Source organism: Seriola lalandi, unplaced genomic scaffold (assembly GCF_002814215.2).
Source record: "Seriola lalandi dorsalis isolate HSWRI2012SDOR001 ecotype SW California unplaced genomic scaffold, Sedor1 jcf7180002054920, whole genome shotgun sequence".
Taxonomy (NCBI): Eukaryota; Metazoa; Chordata; class Actinopteri; order Carangiformes; family Carangidae; genus Seriola; species Seriola lalandi.
In genome coordinates, this window is record NW_019525472.1 from 361,981 (window position 1) to 375,005 (window position 13,025).

General features: G+C 39.5%; 1 protein-coding gene across 6 annotated transcripts in view; it reads right to left on the bottom strand.

The window, feature by feature from the left end:
• Nucleotides 1–463: 463 nt before the first annotated feature.
• The window catches only part of cyth1b (cytohesin 1b), a 23,599-nt gene continuing 11,037 nt past the window's right edge, over nt 464–13,025 (bottom strand). For 4 of the 6 annotated variants that reach the window (XM_087169903.1, XM_087169904.1, XM_087169906.1 and 1 more), the window contains exons 2-12: nt 12,755–12,837; nt 9,018–9,082; nt 8,230–8,296; nt 6,200–6,318; nt 5,427–5,620; nt 4,595–4,743; nt 3,618–3,960; nt 3,126–3,202; nt 2,926–2,997; nt 1,469–1,623; nt 464–1,393 (exon numbers count right to left, since the gene is read on the bottom strand). In XM_087169903.1, coding sequence (XP_087026029.1) covers nt 1,315–1,393; nt 1,469–1,623; nt 2,926–2,997; nt 3,126–3,202; nt 3,618–3,960; nt 4,595–4,743; nt 5,427–5,620; nt 6,200–6,318; nt 8,230–8,296; nt 9,018–9,082; nt 12,755–12,837 — 1,403 coding nt within the window. In that variant the 3' untranslated portion in view covers nt 464–1,314. The remainder of the gene's footprint in view (nt 1,394–1,468; nt 1,624–2,925; nt 2,998–3,125; nt 3,203–3,617; nt 3,961–4,594; nt 4,744–5,426; nt 5,621–6,199; nt 6,319–8,229; nt 8,297–9,017; nt 9,083–12,754; nt 12,838–13,025) is intronic. The other 2 variants (XM_023431286.2, XM_023431288.2) reach the window with 1 other exon arrangement.

Sequence of the window (13,025 nt, forward strand, 5' to 3'; positions counted from 1 at the left end):
AATTTTGTGTTGGACCTCAGAACCTGAGAAACTGACATTTTATTGACGAAAGGATTCATCGATCAAAACCAATAAGTGCTTTAAAAATATTTTAATGTCAGTATTTCATTCGCAGTTGTCTTTGTCTTCTAGATTTTGTGGTTAAGATTTGGTCCAAGTAGCATAAAGTCATCACCAATAACAAAACGTTAACCAGACCTATTCTAGTAGCTCTTTGGTCAAACTGCTTCAAACCTGAATCCATCCTTAAAAAGAGTCTGATCAGGATTGACTGATATGGAAACAAATTTCTCACAAAACTAACGTTTTCAGTTGATACTCTGTTTTGTTAAATCTAATATTTATTTGTTTTTCTCTAAATTAAATGCAAAGTATTCACAGTAAAGATCGATCAACAGACGTACAGTATTTTCCAGCCCTGGTTTGAAAGCTGTAAGAAAGAAAAACAAATCAGAGTTGAATATTGGTTTGCAAAGTTTTAATGAGACAAAAACTGAAAACAATAAATTACAAGAAATCTGGATAAATAAATATTTAGCTATTTATGCATTGCCTTCATGTCCATTAACAGTGCTTCGACAAAAGAGCAACAGCAGTAAGAAAACAGGCTTAGAAAAAAAAAGCTTTTATATGGCAACAAACTAAACACTGAAGTCCAGAGGCCAGTGACCCAGACAAGGACTAAGACCAGACCAAACTAAGAAGTTTTTCCAGTAGATATCTTCATTACAATTCAGTCCAGGACCAGGTTTAATCCATATCTGGGAAACAGCTCAGCTGATCAAAACAGAGATTGGTTGTAAACTAACTAAAATATACAATTTTAGAAAAGTATCTGAATCACAATAATGTCCAGTATATGATTCTTACTGTAACTGTCCAGCATTTCCATCACAATAGTTTTTTCCTCACCCTTATTTAGGTTTCAGTGTTACACACTGATTACATTTCCAATCTGAATGAAAACATTTCTCGCTCTCTTCTTCATGTTTTCACTCCAGTGAAATGTGTGAGAAGCTGAGGCTCAGTGTATCAAACAGTCTGTATGAAGTGATTTAAAAAAAAAAAAAAAAAAAAAAAAAAAAAAAAAAGGTCTATGATTGAATTATTTCATCTGTAGATGGAAAATGAAACTTTCAACAGAAGGTCAAACCTGTAAAGAGAGGGTTGTCAAAATAAGAGCCTCTTTAAAAGCTGAATCCTCTGTGCAGGTCCAAGTGTCTGCAGCAGCAGGAATATCAGGTCCACGTCCAGCCTGCTGCTTTGGTGAGTCAAAACTGTACTTGTCGTTTCAATGTTGAATCCTCAGCAGCTCTACAGCCCCTTCAGAGACGACACCTTCTTCTTCCGAGCAGCCAGCATCTCGTAGAACGGGTCTTTGCTGATGGCAGCTCTGCAGGTGGAAGATGGAGGGTTAGATACAAGGCTTCCAGTCAGGAGAGAGAGAGGGAGTTTAGACGTGACTCACTTGATGCTGTTGATCCATTCGTCCTTCTCCTCTGTGGTCGGGGCAGAGATTCTGTAAAAAGTGTGGTTTCCCTCTACGACGCGACCGTCTGCCTCTGTCTTACAGGCCTTGATCACCTGATCTTTGTGGTTGGGGATGAAGAGCTCGAAGCAGTTCTGGTGAAAGAGCAGCACAAACAAGATGAGTCAGGAGGCTTATCTCAACAGGAAACGTTTGAAAAGTACAAAAACACAAATTAGGTGCGTTTCGAGCTGGAGGGAGTAAACAGACTTCCTGACGACAGAGGATATGAAAAGGGAACAAAGAATTGATTTGTGGTGCTGAAAAAAAGCATTTTTTTATGCGTATCTGCAAAGACTAGACATGTTTTAAAGAAATACACTTGGTGGCCTTTTAATGAGGCAGCTAATGGATATCCAACCACAATGGGTACAAGATACATAGGATACATCAATGCCTAAAGGGGCTATTTGTAAGTTTTCTTTGTCACCTAACACCACAATGAGTCGCTATTGGAAAATGACAAGACAGGCTGGGGCTAAAGTTTGATGCTGAGCTCACAACACTTCTTCTAGACTGGTGAGTAAACAGCTGTTGATGCTAACGTTGGCTATGTAAAGATAGCAAAACTTACAAATAGCTCCTTTTAATGGGGGATGAAGGTGATAAAGACTCAGCCGCAAGTTTATTAGGTACACATCGCTAAAACTAACTAAAGCATCTTCAGTTTTGAAACTTTGAGACGTGTTGATCTAACTAACTATTATCATTTTTGGGGGCGCCTCGCTGGCTCACCTGATAAGAGCGCGTATCATGGAGGCCGAGTCCTAACCGCAGTGGCCGGGGTTTGAGTCCAACCTGTGGCCCTTTGCTGCATGTCATCCCCTCTCTCTCTCTCCCCCCCTGACTCTGCTCACTGTGGCCATCCAAATAAAGGCAAAGCATGCCCAAAAAAATAACTTAAAAAAAAACAACTTTATTATAATTTTTGGGTATGTAGTTTGTGCTGCTGTGGACCTGTGCTACATTTTACAGGTGTTTTTTTTTTTTTTTTGATGGACAAACTAATAGAAATACTATTGTGTCACTGTAATGCAATACATTTCAACAGCACCACAAACTGCAGCCTCCAAAATTATAAATGAATCAACACGTCTCAGTTTGAACAAAAACTGATTATAACCTTAAAAAAGGAGGCTTTACTGCAGGACTATTGGCTTAGACTGCATTTGATTTAGCTAGGTATACCTAACTCAGTATTAATATATTTTTAAAACATAATTACATAGTTTGACAACTTCTCTCTTCGGGATTAATATATTGAAACGTGTCATTGCGATGTCTCTTTCCACACATGACACTAAGCTAGTGTCCTCTAGTGGAGAGAAAAACAGCAGAAATGGTCAACTCCGAGACAAAAATGTGGCAGAAAGAGAAGAGCGAATAAAAGGTTTTACCGGTTTCTTGGAGTCATCAACTTCTCTGATGCTCAGATTTTCCAGTGGAATAATTCCTCTGGGTTCTTTATCCTTGTAAACACAGCAGAGAGAAAATAAATTACAATGTGAGAGATCTAAGTATAACTTTCTTCAGCCTTCGGTTGAGAAGATATTTCTGTTCTTACTCTTGCCATACAGTCAAAATAGGAGTTACTTACAGTGGTGTATTCAAAGTAGTAGAGGCAGTTATCTGTGAGAATGAACCAGCGTCTCTTCCAGGTCTTAACTCGTCCACCTGATGAGAAATTACTGGTGAGCTAATTGCTTCGGTAAACACAGACAACTTTAGCTGTTAGAGCCGGAGCAGAAAACCGGACTTCATACAACAACAGCGACACTCTGAAGCACACTGATGACACAAATCAGCAGGTTAAATAAACCCTGCTGATCGCAGCAGCTGAGGTTAAAACTTGGGTCAGTGGCCAGTTCAAGGAGTCCAGCAGTTAGAAGCAGATGTGAAACAACTTTATTGGCTATTTCACATCAAGCACAGTGTGAAATCAGATAGAAAAATGAATGATCTATGTTTATTCTGACTAAACTTGTGATGTGGAGGTGAATGTGCGCAGACACTGGGGGTAAAAAGGTGGGGAGGGGGCAGCTCAGAGGCAAAGCGGTGCATTAAAGCTGGGGAGTTTAAGGGTACATACCTCCTGGAGTCAAAACCCATGAAACACAAACAAACAAAAACAACGTCAACATATGAGCATTACAAAAACTGAAGTGTCTAAAATTACAGTCAACTTTGTTCTGAATGTCAATGTGACTCATCTTCCTCGTGTTAAAGAAGCTGTTACACATCCAGTCCACTAGAGGGCTGTCCAACTGAATGAATGAAATCAAAATGAAATCCACTATTTCATACAAACAGACGCACGTACCGAGTTTCAGAAGCCACCCCTCTCTGTCGGGGTTGAAGAAAGTGTGTGTGAGGTCGTTCCCATCATCCTCTGGGATCTTGAAGGGTTCGTTCTTGATGCTGTCATACAGGTTCTACAGAGGAGGAGAGATAAAGATGATGTGGAAATGTTACATGGCTTACTGGGTTTTACCTAAGATACAAAAATTATTTTTGCAATATATCACTAGTTCACAGATATGAATGGCATGATGCTTCAGATTGGTAACACGTAAGAGAAAAACACCAACTTCCACAGATTACAATCTGTAATCTGTTTTCTCTAACTCGGATTACTGCGGCCTCACATTAACTTCAGATGAACATATTTTTACACCAAACTAAGACTCGATTTTGTCCCCCATCCCTTGCACTGGAATCACATTAAGAAAGGATCTCTTTAATTTGCAAAGTATATGCAAGTATGTGAGTGGATTTGAAAAAAAAAAAGAGTCTGTCCTTTAACCTTGACCCGGTGTGCTGGGCTCTTTCTGTGTGGGAGTTTAAATGTCCTCCAGAAACTCTAAATTGTGAGTGTGAATGTGTTTATCTGTGAAAAGTAACTTGTACCCAAGTTACACGTTTAATTCGCCTGATTCTGCCTAAAACCCACTGATGACATAATGAGACTTGCCTGTACCTTAAAACAAATTCATCACTGCAAAATAAAATGAAATTAAAACTTCCAATGTCAGAAAGAGTTGTTTTAGGAAAATTGACTTCTCTCACCCTGAGCAGATCCTCTGGGAGGTCTCCTCCGTCATTGATTCCTCTGTTCATCGCTGTGAATCTCTGAACGGAGGGTTTGTCCTTCACGTTAGGGTTGTGTAGACTGGTGTTCAACATGATCACAGCGAATGACAACACGTAACAGGTATCTGTAAAGAAATTTAAAAAAATAAATAAATATTTGAGACCTGACTATTAAAATAAACAGTTCAAAATTTCAACTGGAACATGAATCTTTTATTCATTATTTCTTGACCTTTGTATATTTATTTTTGAAATGAAAAGCTTAGGGTTTCTTAGTTGATGTCTGAGGCTTAGAGAGTCAATGTTTTTATTTATCTTAGCACACTTTTATTTCCAACATGTCTTATCTGTTTCCTTGTTTTTAAATTATTGTTGAGTTTTATTCCAATTTACTTTTGTATTATTTAAAATTTTTTGATTTTATCTGCCTCGTTTCAGTCCTGAAATGTTTAAATCTTGGTTCAACCATGTAAAGCACTTTGTAACTTTGTTTTGTAAAATGCTGCATTAATAAAGTTTAGTAGTATTATTTTTTTATTTCCTCTGACTTCAGTGACACCAAGTGGTGGATGCCAAGACAGAAATGTGCAATTAATATGAATTAAAGTGATGATTTCAACAGGAGTTAAAATTGTCTGATGTGTTTTGTGAGTCTGTACATTTCAGAGCAGGACATACGTATGTGGCTAGAATGCACGCTGTGAAAAGGATATTTTGGGAGGAAGAATTATCGCTGAGTCCTACTTTAAAACTGTGACTGTAGACGTGTTTTGGCTATTCTCTCTCTAAGAAACACACACTCCTGTACCTGTGCTCTGAAACACTCCGGGGTTACAGTGACAGTATCGCTGTGCGAACGCCTCCATCATGCGGTCGATCTTCTGAGCCTCGCCAGGCAACCTGAAGCTCCACAGGAATTGCCTGAGAGCCTGAACCAGGTTCAGGTCCGTGAACTCATGTAACTCCAGGAAGGCGTGCAGAACCTCGATGTTGAAGTCATCCCTGCACAACACAAGAATAAAACCCCCCACACAAAAAACACACACCCACATGCACACGCACACGAGGGGGGAGTAAACAGAACAAAAACAGGATCAAGAACTGCAGCTCTGTTTAGTTCACTGAGTTGGCAGCTGAGAGAGATGGATGAACTGTGACGAATCAGATAAAAACTGATTAAGGGATGATCTGGAACTGCTAATGCACCATAAGCTCATATATACAGTATACTATAGTGGACTGATAAAGCCTGATATTTAGTATTCTGGAAAAAGTCCATGCAGAAAATACCAGGATGATCCTTTTTTAAGATTGGGTTTTTATCATTACTTTTGATGAGAAATAGACATTTTTCACAAAGACATTTTGACATGTACAGTAATTAAAGCACAATTATAAATAATAAAACTAATAATGATTGAACAACCTTTAGCTGCTTCGGTTTTAGGATCCTAGTATTGTTGATGCTGCCTCACTGTCATGACTTGAATATTACTGAGTGCTTTTCCAGCTATGACAAGGCAAAATGCCTGCAGTGAAAAAGGCCTATTAGTTTGAAGGAATATAATTAGCAGCACTTACCGCTCCCCCAGGTAGTCTCCAATGGCTGTCTTATTAAGCCCCTCCCCCTTGTAAAGAAACTGGGCGATGTCGTCGCTGGTGTTTTTTAGCAGCGAGCTGTCCACCAAAAAACGTATTCCCTGAGGGAGGGAATCAGAACAAGCAAATCAGACAGAGCGTCATACACAGGACAATACAAATACACTGAATATGAAGATCCGAGCTCAACTTCAAACTCAAGTGATCACATCAAGGGTGAAGGTGACATATATGTCATATATATATATGTCATGAGTCATAGTATACTAAAGTATAAAAATGTCAGTACAGTAAGGCATAAAGAATCATAGTATGATAAGGCATAAATACTCATGTATAGTAAGGCACCAATTAACCTAATTACCATGTCTTTATACTGTGGGAGGAAGCCGGAGTACTCGGAGAGAACCCAGACAGGCACAGGAAGAAAACGCAAACACCACTCAGAGAGGCGCCCCCTTCTCACTGTGAGGTGACAGTTCTAACCAAAGCACTACAAAGCCGCCCCATAAATAAATCCTGGTTTAGTAAGGCATAAGAACATCATAGTATGGTAAAGCATAAAAACGTAAGGCTTAAAAAAAGACATGGTCTAGCAGGGCAGAAAAAGTCATAGCTTAGTGACCAAATCACAGCCGTGCGTGATATTGCCTTCATACAACAGTTCTATGAGCGCCACATTAGTTAAAAAAAACAACAAATTATGATTTGTTTGTCTATTTCATAATTTATTTGGCTACACCAACACAAATACTTCCACAACTAAACTGGTACTAGACCGTTGCTAGCAACGCAAACATTTTCCTGACCTGCACAGTGCACATTAGCTTGCTACTTTGTTTACACGTTACCTCAGGTGTGCGCTGAGGTACCCAAGCGTCTTCCCTTCATCCTCTTTTGACGACCATACATCATTTAATTCAAAGGGTATTTCTGGAAATATATTTATCTTTGCAAAGTTTGTAAGATAGATAACGACTGTTACTATAACGCTAATTAACGATTATTACACCTGTGAAGCAGAGTGATACACGTAGTTAAAAGTCCCAGTACTGCTATACTCTGTATCAGCACTCATGGGATGCCTTTCCTCCAATCAAATTACATGGTCGCAACTGTTGAGCACAAGGCTTAAAACGTCATAGTGTAGTAAGGTATAAAAATGTCATAGTATTCATGGTGACATTTTCATGGGATTATTCGACAGCAATTAAACTCATAATTTGATATATCCACCATTTTATGTTTACTCCTGCTAGCAACCTGACTGCTAGCCTACAGAAGACAGAAGCCAGGGTTAGCTTGCTAGATAACACTAGCTAACATGGTTAAATAACATCAGTTGACATTTTTCTGGTGACGTTAGGTACCACTGTCATATCCTCACATGACGTGAGCCTTCAGATAGCTCCGCCCTTTGAGTTTATCAAATGCTCGCATGCCTAAATCGGTTGCCTTGGAGACGTGACACATAGAGGGCACATTGGAATTATCTAATATGAGTTCACATCAAAGATAGTGCAAAAGAGTTCACCAAATATTGATAGGGACAATTCTGTCCTCCCAAAATATTCCATCACTCTGCTCTGCACCAACAAAGAATGTTGAAAAACCTGAATGAGATGTTTACATGCCACAACATCACAGTTTCTATCGGAGTACTCAGAGAAGCATATCCAAGTTTCTGAAACCAGGATTAGATGTTTACATGTGCCAAACATAACCAGAATACTGGTTATTACCTGAATACTAGTGTGCATGTAAAGGCACTCAATTAGTTGAGTCAGTTTTAAGCAAAAAATACACAATTCTCTGGTTACAGCTCCTTGTTTGTGAGTATTTTCTTCTTTTATCTGTTTTATTATTATTGTAAACTGAATGTGTTGGACTGTTCAGATAAAGCAGGTCATTCAGAGACATTGCCTTGGACTGGAAAAATTGTTCATCATTTTCTCAGGTCTGAAATTAATGAGTTGTAGCCCTATGAGGATGTGATGTTGATTAATTCTCACCTTCTTGGGGTCCATGTTGAACTTCTTTCGGCCCATGGCCATCTGTTTATTCCTCTGCATGCTTTTCCTAAAAACAAATTTATAATAATTTATATATTAATAATAAAATAATTAATAATAAAAAAGAACCCAGATGAACTGCTTTGCAAATGCACTTATATTATCAAAATACCCACTGGTGATGAAAGGATTAGTTGATTCATCGATTAATTGATAGACAGAAAATGAATGGATACCCATTTTGATAAGTTGACGTTATTAATTGAGCAAAAATACCAAACCATCACTGTTTCTAGCCTCTCAGATGTGACAATTTACTATTTTTCTGTTATATATCAGTCATATATAATATATAATTGTAAACTGAATAGTGTGGGCACTCAAGGTTAACCTAGAAGACACATTTCACCAAGCTTCCTTCAAGTGAAAACGGTGAAGCTTTCAATACATTTGAAAGCTCAGCTAACAGCTAAGTAAATGGACCTTGCGTATTTCCTGAATATCCTTGGGTTTTCAACTGTTGACAAAATAAGACCTCTGAACCTTGGGTTCTGGGAAAATGTGAGGGTGTTGTTCCGGATTTCACACTAAATGATTATTAGATAAAATTTTCTTAACAATGTTAAGTTGTGGTCCTAAATCAGTAAATTGTGTTCTGAGTGTCAGGCTGATTTTTCTGGTCATTTTTGCAGCTTTCTCCATGAATGCATTTGGACTAAAACAAAGGCTGAGTGGACTATAGCCGCCTACACACATGCACAGAAAATGTTGGTTGAAAGATACTTTACCTCTCTTCAGTAAGGCCCAGATTTTCAATCTCATTGGTCACCTCTGCTATCTCATCCTTCAGTCTCTGAGAGCAGACAAAGAGAGAAGGGAAAGAAGGAGAGGGAAGAAACAGAAAGAGGAAAGAAAAAAAAAGGATGATTGTTCTGTTTCGCCTGTGAGCAGGGAACTGAAACGAAACAAGCAGAGACATACATACATGTGATATTTGTGTGATGTCTGACTCTTGATGAACCCCTAGGGGTGCTTTGATCTCAGCATCAGCAGAATGCATTACACATGGTTGTCTGTTCCAGCTATATCTCACTGACCAACACTCCCAGACAAGCACTTCTAAGTGGAGACATGACCCAGTAAGAAACCCCTAAAAGAAGTAGATGTGATTCCCTCTCTCTCTCTCTCAGTGCAACTCATTCTTCCTCTCGGCAGGAGTTATGTGGAACAGCCGCTCTCTGCACAAAATCCTCTCTGGGAGTTGTAGCACCTGTTCTGGGGTCAGAGCCGACCAACCTTTCCTCGCTTCCCTCTCCCTGCTCCTCCTCTCTTCTCCCCTGTGCTGACCTAGATTTATCAGCCCACTCCCCCCTGACACCCTCCCTGGTCTGTGTGAGTGTCACACGGGTGGAGAGACGGGAGTATGCAGGATCAAAGACTTTGACTGGCTTAGCAAAGCTGCTCAGGGGCAGAGGTTTAGAGGAGGAAAGAAAAGAGGAGAGAAACAGATGGAGAAACACTGAGCCCAGCAGAAAAGATAATGAACTAAGATAATAATAGAAGGGAAGCAGAAGCAGAGAAGGCCAGAGTCTTAGATTAAAGTTAGAACCATCTACAATTCCTCAGTGAATACGAACCAGGCTACATCACCCAAACCTAAGGTAAATAACTTCAGTTGTCTGGATTCCTCCATGTGCGTTTCCATGGCTACAACCCTGTATAAACGAACAGCATCCTCTGTCTCCATTACGGGGATATTTCATGGCTCATTACCCATCTGCCCCCAGGGCAAGACTGGGGTGGGGCAAAGAGGACAGAAACGCAGAGCGAGAGTTTACCTCAGTAATAAACTCCATCAATCTACCAAGAGCCTGAGGGTGTGCCTTTTCTTTTTGTGTGTCTTTGTGTTTTTCTGAGTGTGTGTTTTGACTGAGGACTAGGGATGGTGTTTGGAAGCATTTATTGAATCCGAATCCTGTTCTGAATCCAGTTACTGAATCTGAATTCTTTAGAATCCCTTATTGAGTCTTAGTGTCATCTTCTTTAGAGCCTGAGTGATACAGGATTTTAAGGCTAGTGCCAATTTTGATATTTGAGGGTTTAGAAAATCTGATAACAATATATCAGCAGACATTCATTCACCTCTGATAGGGATCCCTAAAATTTTGTTACTGAGTGGGGCATGGTGAGCGTCTGGGTTTTGTGCGTGTCCTCTAGCTCTCTCTGCCTGGAGGGGCAGGTTAACCCCCTGCATCAGTTCACCCCACAACCTTAAATAAATTAGCAGGATTGTTTGCATCAGCTCTTTGTTTGAGTAAATTTATTTTGCAGGATGGGGGCTAAAGCTGTTCTTATCATCATAAACAAAAAACCCTGACAAATAAATGTTAAAAACGTTAAATAAAAGCCCAGTATTCTTATGTTCTACATGTGTTGTTTAAATGAACGTACTATAACTATAAATAACCGTCACTGCAGCACAGCACTCCAAGGGCCTGGGTTTTATGGCAGAGTGGCCAGACGAAACCTCTCCTCAGTGAAAGACACATGAAAGCTGCTTGGAGTTTGTAAAAAGGCACCTAATGGACTCTCAGACTGTGAGAAACAAGATTCTCTGGTCTGATGAAACCAAGACTGAACTGTTTTTGTCCTCAATTCTAAACGTCATGTCGGGAGGATACCAGACATGACGTCTAAGACTGGTTGTCCTTCCTGAAGCTTCTCCCATCTCCACACAGGATCCCTGGAGTTCTCGGTCACCTCTGTTACCACGGTAAACATCTCCAAAATTCTGTTTTCACTTTGTCAAGACTGCAACATAACAAAATGTGAAAAAAAAGTGTGTAAATACTTTCAGGAGGCATTATGTGTGTGTGTGTGTGTGTGTGTGTGTGTGTGTGTGTGAGAGAGAGAGAGGTGCACCCCCCTCATACACATGCATCCTAACACAAAGAGGATCATCTGTCTTGAATGCTTATAGTAACGCTCTGGTGGTCATATCCCTATAACCCCCCTCCCCTCCAAACAAACACACACACACACACACACACACACACACACACACACACACACACGTATATGTACACAAGCACACCTCCCTAGGCTCACTGGTCTAGACATGGAGGAACAAATCTAGTCAAGGACAAAGAGAGAAGAAAGAACTACCCGAACAATTTGATGTGAGGAAAAAAATGGAAAAGCAAACAATACACTGTGTGATTTTGTTTTAAATGCAAATCCCCAGTCTGAAATAATTAAAATGGTTTAAAGGATAAGTTCACGTTTTTTCAAGTCTGTCTCGAAACAGTAGTCAGGTGCCTAACTGTTTTTCCTCCTGTACATACTGACCATTAAAATATCCATTCTTAATGTCAATTACAGGTCACGTGTGATAAAATCCACAATCTGCTTTCTGTATAAAAATGTTTATCTGAAGTTAATATGTTTGACAAATCAAGTGGATATCTTCCAAAACCAGAGTTTTTGTACCAAATTCCCTCTTTTTGTGACTCTTCTGCAATGCAACAGAGACAAAGTGTCCAGGGAAACACAAAGTGGAAATTTTATACTAACTTTGGAAGGTTCCCTTTTGATCTGTCTAACTCAGAAAGCTTGAGCTTCATATTCACTTCAGATAAACTTTTATTATATTTTACACAGAACGGGGACAGTGGATTTTGTCCCGCATTGTAAAATTTGTGAAACTGTCCTTTAAAAAAATGTAATGTTAAAGAAAAACGACTTGCAACAGTCCAGAAAGCCGCAGGGTTCACAGCAGGGACAAAAACAAACTCCCTTTCATTGCTGCCCTGTTGAGAAAGTATTTTGTTCGAGCAGTAATCACAGAAGACAGAAAACAGAAATAGTATGAAGGTCAAGAAGCTGAACTCCAGATAAATTCAGCTCAAGTTCTGCTTCATGTTTAACAAACTGCTTTAAGAAATAAACAGTGTGAGGTAGGGATGTCCACATCAAGTTTTCCCAATCCAACTCCTTTAATATTGGGTATTTGCCAATACAGAGTCCGATCTAATACTTAGATTTAGCTAAATGTAGAGTAAATATGTATCTGACAAAATTAAAGGCATAACCTTCTAAATTTGGTAAAGTACGTCTGCGAGGAGCAAATGCAGCAAAAGGAAAAATTAGTCAGGACAGGCTTATTGAACGTCACACAGCAGTGACAAAATATGTGGTGAAATACAGTATCATGTCCTTGGTTCAGGTTTGATTGTTAAGTATCATAGTTTCAATTAGTGTCAGTGCCATACTTGTCTGGTCATTTTTTCCCTAAATCACAATTAACTATTTTTTTTTGTTTTGTTTTGTTTTTCTTTTACAAAAAGATCTCTTCATCAGCACCAAACGAACTACTTGAAAAGGCTCTATAAGGGATTCTTAAGATTTTGAACTTGATTCAGATTCAACAAAATGCTATCGAACCCCATCCCAAGCCCTAATACAGCCCTGTCATCAGCTCGGGACATTTCTAGTGTAAGGGAGTCAGCATGAGTGTTGCTCTTACTTGTATGTCCTGCAGGAGCTCTTGTTTTCTACGGCGGATGCTCTCCAGCTCCTGTTTTTCCTCTGGACTGAGGTCATCAGGCACTGAGGAGAAGAGAGAGAAGTACGTGTAGCACTCAAACACAAAGATCAAATATTCTCTCTTACACACATAGAACAGACACACTGCATAAACACACACACATGTACAAAGGAAGATGAGAGACCTGAGAGTCCCACTGCTCTGGGTCACTTTGGCAACGCAATCTTTGATCCATCAACCATAACCCCCC